Source organism: Hylaeus anthracinus, unplaced genomic scaffold (assembly GCF_026225885.1).
Source record: "Hylaeus anthracinus isolate JK02 unplaced genomic scaffold, UHH_iyHylAnth1.0_haploid 12001, whole genome shotgun sequence".
Classification (NCBI taxonomy): domain Eukaryota; kingdom Metazoa; phylum Arthropoda; class Insecta; order Hymenoptera; family Colletidae; genus Hylaeus; species Hylaeus anthracinus.
Window position 1 is genome coordinate 1,221,287 of NW_026534348.1, and position 6,000 is coordinate 1,227,286.

At 37.3% G+C, this 6,000-nt stretch overlaps 1 protein-coding gene across 2 annotated transcripts in view; it reads left to right on the top strand.

Annotated features, from left to right (window-relative positions):
* LOC128891097 (sodium/hydrogen exchanger 9B2) overlaps window positions 1-5,681 on the top strand; it is a 96,403-nt gene extending 90,722 nt beyond the window's left edge. For both annotated transcript variants that reach the window (XM_054150300.1, XM_054150299.1), the window contains exon 6: window positions 1,464-5,681. In XM_054150300.1, the coding sequence (XP_054006275.1) occupies window positions 1,464-1,991 (528 nt within the window). In that variant the 3' untranslated portion in view covers window positions 1,992-5,681. The remainder of the gene's footprint in view (window positions 1-1,463) is intronic.
* The last annotated feature ends 319 nt before the right edge of the window (window positions 5,682-6,000 follow it).

Here is a 6,000-nt window from a genome sequence, read left to right on the forward strand (position 1 = left end):
TAATATTTATGATGACATTATTGTCCCCTTTCGTAGCAATTTATGATTGTCGATTATAGTGGCATGTAGGTGATGCCAGCCACACTGTGTTCACAATATACAACGTAATAAACAATATGATGTATCGGTATAGGGTAGATAATATAACTCACCTTTATGTTATCAGTACCAACTAAAAGATTTTTGATGCTATTACGGTATATAGTAAATAAAATTTATATCTATGGATCACATATTAATTCTGGTGATAAATACGACTTTAAAATTTTAACTTACAGCATTAGACAACAACAAGAATTCAAGCACTCCTCTTAACACTCTTCAAACATTCAGACTTGGCGTACCTGTATTATTCGTAAATTATTATGGGTGAACTGCTAGCAAAGATCGTTACTGTTACGGGGTACGGTTAACTTCGATAATCCTCTCGATGGACGATATTCGTTATTGAGGGCTCATTTACTTGTTTTAATGCTTCGAGGCGACACGAGGAAGGCGCCACTGCGTTAGTGGCGATATTAGTGGTGTTGATTTACAACGAGAAAAAGTGAGATCGTTAAGTCGGGGTTATTAAGTAAGGCAATATCTACGGTGAGATATTAATGATATCGACGGCCTCTTATGACTGGTTGGTGAGGTGTCAGCGGCGAGGGGATGAAGAATAATGACACCACCCTGAGTGAGGTAATTGTATCGCGTGGTACAGCCTAGGAGCGTGACTCGTAACAGATTCGAAGCCTAGTGTCTGCAATACGAAACTTTAATTATCAATCAAAGCACTGTTGAGCAATTTTTATTCTGATTAATTTTAAGGAAAGTTAATACAGGCACAAGCATTATTTATATTTATTTTCATTATTGATTTTGTTGTAGAGAAGTAGAACTGTCAACAATTCTCGACAGAAGTTACACGTACGTTGGATGATATTCTGAAAAAAGGTTTTTCCGTATAAGCTATCGTCGTTCTACGTGAACTTTTCTGTTTTTCCCATTTTTCACGATACGATCGTTGCACGCTTAGACCATGTCACCGCTACAACGGCAATAGTGTCGCATAAGAGGATTAGTCCCCAGTGGACTGTCCGTGTAGTGTGTTTGTCTGGTAGCAAATGGCACAGTACCTGTCGATCGAATATCGAAAACTCGAAAACTGGACATCGTAAATTCTCGACAAAATTCGAAGTCAACGATCTGCACCTGTGCACGTGAAATATTTTGTTCGATAATTAAATAGAAATACATTTACGACAGATCTTACCCAAGCATCCATTAAACTATGAAACTGTAGTAATAATATATGCACATTACTAATTTATTTAAAAATCTGTTTAAATATATGGACTTATATTCTATATATTGTCGGTACAATAATTGTACAATAATAATATTGTACAAAGTATATTTTCAATTGCACCTGGCCAGAAGCTTCAACCATCCCTAACCACAGCAATCCTCTGTTGCAGAACCCAGTGGCAACCGCCTTCGAGATATTCTGGATGATCTTCGAGCCGATCCTGTTCGCCGTGACGGGCGCCCAGATCAAAATCGACGAGTTAGACGGAAGAACCGTCTATCTAGCCATTGGCTGTCTGCTAACTGCCATCATCATCCGTATAGGAACGACCATTCTCGTTGGAATTCGTTCGAAGCTGAACCTGAAAGAGAAGATTTTCATCGCTTTCGCCTGCATGGCCAAGGCCACCGTCCAAGCTGCCCTGGCGCCGACCACATTGGACAAGGTCGACCCCAACGACCCCGTCCAGATGATGTACGCGGAAACGGTGGTGACCATGTGCGTGCTATCCATCCTGCTCACTGCCCCCGCAGGTGCCATAATTATCACCCTGTCGGGGCCTAAGCTCCTGACGAAGACAACAACGCCGGTCGCGCCTCCAGAGGCATGGAAGGCGCGCAGACCCTCCATTCGCGACATCTCCATCATCAACGAGGACCCAGACCTCGAGGAGACCGCAAACGAGAGGAAACCCTGAAGCGGACGTGCTCCATGTTTTCAGTCGAACGTGACTGTTTTACCTTATCCGTATCGAGGGCTTGCAACGTGCACTGCGAAAGAATATTCGGCGAGTCTCCATCGAAGATTCTCCCCGGTACTTTATCTGCTTATTTCGAATATTTGTTTCTGTGCACGAGGGTGTCGGTGGAGGCTTGCGAGAGACGATTGGGAATTGGGTAAATGAGAAGAGTCGGTGTGGGGGATTCTCGAGATCTTAGCTAGCATACTGCGGACAGAGTCTCGTTAAAATGTCCCAAACGCGCAATTCTTTCTGAGAAATCGTTCAGTTCTTGGCGTATCGCAATATAATCATGTTCCTTATTTCAATGAAGATCTTGCACCCTGAACCACAGAATTCATTTTGTGCAGCAACAGATATAGTAAAAGAAGTCCCAGTTTATCTGACAGCCTTGGAAGTATACATACTCTATCGAAGTCTGAATTGATTTGATTGGAGACGTTTGAAACAGAGAATCTCCAACGAAGATTTTGCCATTTGTATTTTACCCTCCCCATCCTGAATATTCGTTGCTCCTCCATTCTTACAATAATATAGATGGAGACGGGTTTTTGATGAGGTCTGAAGTTGTTTGAATGTTAATTCTTGGTATACGAATCTGTCCTGTTGTAGTATTATTACAGTTTGTGTCGTCAATGTTTTCAACGGCCAATGTTCCTATTATCGGGTATCGTTCCAGTACAGGGTGAGTAACCAGCTTTGTTCAATCTGAATATCTCTGCTATTATAAATATTAGGCAGAAATTGAAGTAGCAGACAAAGGTATTTCAAAGTCGACTTAATTCAGATATTAGTGAAGTATATATGTGTTTCGTTGCAATACATTCATTTAAAGTATAAGAATTTGTTGTGAGATAAATACTTGCTTTACATGTATAAAGGTGTATTGTAGTATAGTGATGACATATTACAAGGATCTTTATCTTATCTTATAATTCAGTAGAGTAATGAATTCTGAGGGAAAAAGAATTAGAGCACACGTATTGTAAATATAATAAGTTCTGAGATATTCAAGTTTTAAGTTAGTGTTTAGAGTGCTTAACCCTCAGTTGGTGTGGTGTCAGTATCATTACATTACGACCCTATTAGGTAGAAAATGATTTAACATACACGAAATAAACAATGTTATAGTTTATTCATTTTTTGTAGATTTGCATTTCATATTGGATATGAAAAGTTACGTTGGCGTAAATATTTTAAACCACGAAGAATCTTTTAAATACTATTTTACAATAATTTTAGAATGAAATGCTTCTTAGGATTTGCGATAATCGAACAATCCTGAACGAACTTTGTTCCACTGTCTAAAATAGTAGTGATATCTCAGATGTTCGACGTTGGTGACACATCCTGTATACTTACGCTGACGTTGCCGGTCCCAAGGATTAAAAAGCACGTTGATATCAAGCATTCGTTTTCAAGTTTTATCGTTCGTTGCAGATCGCTGACCTATCACTCCGCGAGTGATCCAAATTGGTTTATTTAATTGTCTCTGCCTTATAAAAAAGATCCGTCGAGAAGATCTGCCCATTGATCTGGAACGTAGAGAAACGTATACAGGGTAGAGCACTTGAAATAGGTCACCTGTATACCTCGTTTATTTATAAGGATAAGAAAGAATATTCGAGGCTAAAGTTTCTTGGTTTTAGATGTATAAGGTATCCGTGTCGTTTTTCTTCTGAAAATCGAAAATCGTGGAGACCATTGGATCCGTGTTTTCAATTATTCTGGTCGAAGCCAGAATAAATTGAGGAGAACCGTTTGTAATAATAACGCATAATCTAGGAAAAGAAGATTCATTCTTTATTTTTTCCCATATTAAAGAAAAATTAAGAGGATATATATGATATTAGGGACAAATTAATGACCTTGATACGTCTCCCTTAAACAAAAGAAAATATTATTACCACACAGTGTCCACTATGAAATTAGACAATTCTCCCTCAAACATCCTGTCTATTTTTAGAAATAAGCCTGGCTGCACGGCTGACCTGTTTTAAACGCTCCATCTTGTATATAACGACAAAGTGTAGTTGAACATCGGCGTGTCTTTAGGCACGAAATGCCAGCAAAACGTCTCCATAATGTTCCATAGACAGGCGACCTACGCCTGGAAACCTCGAGCGATAATTGAACAATTTGTCTGCGAGCTTCATTGTCTGGATGGGAAATCTTGCCCCGGTTAGAGATATCGGAACAATGGCTTTGGCATGCGTTTATTTTCGAGGTTATTAGTCGCATGTGTTTCGTTCAAAGGATGCCACAAATGAACAAATAAATGGAAAGAGTGTTGTATCGATTCTCGACCCATTTATGCCTGAAGCAAAAACTTGGGATTATGCGAAGAGAACAAATTTTAACATTTGGATAAATAATCGTTGGGATAGGAGCCTAATTGCATAAATATATTTAATATAATTATAGTCTAACGAATCATGGTAAATTCAGCATTTGGACAAGTGTGATATTAACGTATATGTGAATACATTAATAGTACTGATATCTTTATTCACAAATACTCCATGTGGATATAAAGAAAAATTGTTTATGAATATCTTTTTAGACGTAGATTATAATGTAGAACGCAAGGCATAAATGGGTTGGTTTAGTATGAAATACTAAAAAAGGATAATGCTTGAATCAGTTTTTAAAATTCGGTGATTAGGTGTAGACTAGTTAACATTTAAGAATTAATGCATATGTCGAAATAAGTTTACGATGAACTAACGATTACCTTTGATAGCTGTTTAAGGTTGTACATTCCTACCTAATAATCCTTGTTTGGTGTCAAAGAAAACACATCAAATGTATGCAGAATCATAATAATATTAATATTTTATTTTGCATAAGTGCACTATTTTTTCATAAGTTTAGCATGTAGTTTTCATATTTACGTCCACTATGAATGCATATAATCAGCAATTTACCGCTGTGCCTTTTCGTGAAAGACTTGACAAGTTTAATTAGCTCGGGAAGACTTGTATAAAGAATGATTGGTTTTTAAAAATGGTATCAACGACGTGAAAAGAGTGTTTTTAAATTTAACGAGTGAAACGATGGAGAGTAATTACGGGAATTAATTAACGAGAGATTTTTCAGAGGCCAAGAAGAAAAATTGGAGAACGTCCTTATCTAATATTTAACGACTCGAAATCCTGACGATCTCTATCAACTGACAGTTTTCTTGCCCCTTTGTAAGATTTAATAAAAAGAAGTTTGATTCGATTAAATAACTCTTATTTATATTCGAATATACTGCTTTTAACGAAAAATGTAATCGATACATATCCATACGTTACACAGACATTGTACACTTTTTTGTAAAATCGTTTTGACGCAGCCTATTGTAATTTAGAAACGCGACGAGCGAGTGAGTGTGAATACTTGTACATATTTTGTGGCCGTATAATTAGCCCTGAATGCGAGACTATGAAAGCAATACGCAAGAGCCAGCGAATTGATTAATCGATCGGTCGAAACTTTCAGCAAGGAGCATCTGCGCGTAAATTAATCGATTAATTAATTAGCTCGAGAGTGCTCTTGCAATCACTTTGCCAGAGAGGAGAGGATGACTGTATAAGAACAGAGTCTTACTATTTGAGACTAATACATACTGTATGTGTATTAAACATAATAATTAGTTATTAATCGTGTTGTCTCCTTTCATTTTTCGATAGTTGTAGCGTTACACTTTCTATTTAAAAAGTCATATTAGTTTCTGTTTAAATTTCTGTTTAAATTAACTCCCAGAACTTTTCAGAAGGAAATTAGTTTGGAATTGAGTACTGTAATTTCATTCGGTGGAAAGTTTCTCTATTAAACGAATAAAATAAAAAAAAAAGTGAAAGAAGATGTCCACTGGAGAGACGTTGGAGTTCGTATTCCTTTTTATTTTTTATTTTTTTATAACGTCATTGTTTGGAATGGATGGTTGGAAAATAAAATGCACCGAATGCCGGTGCAAGAA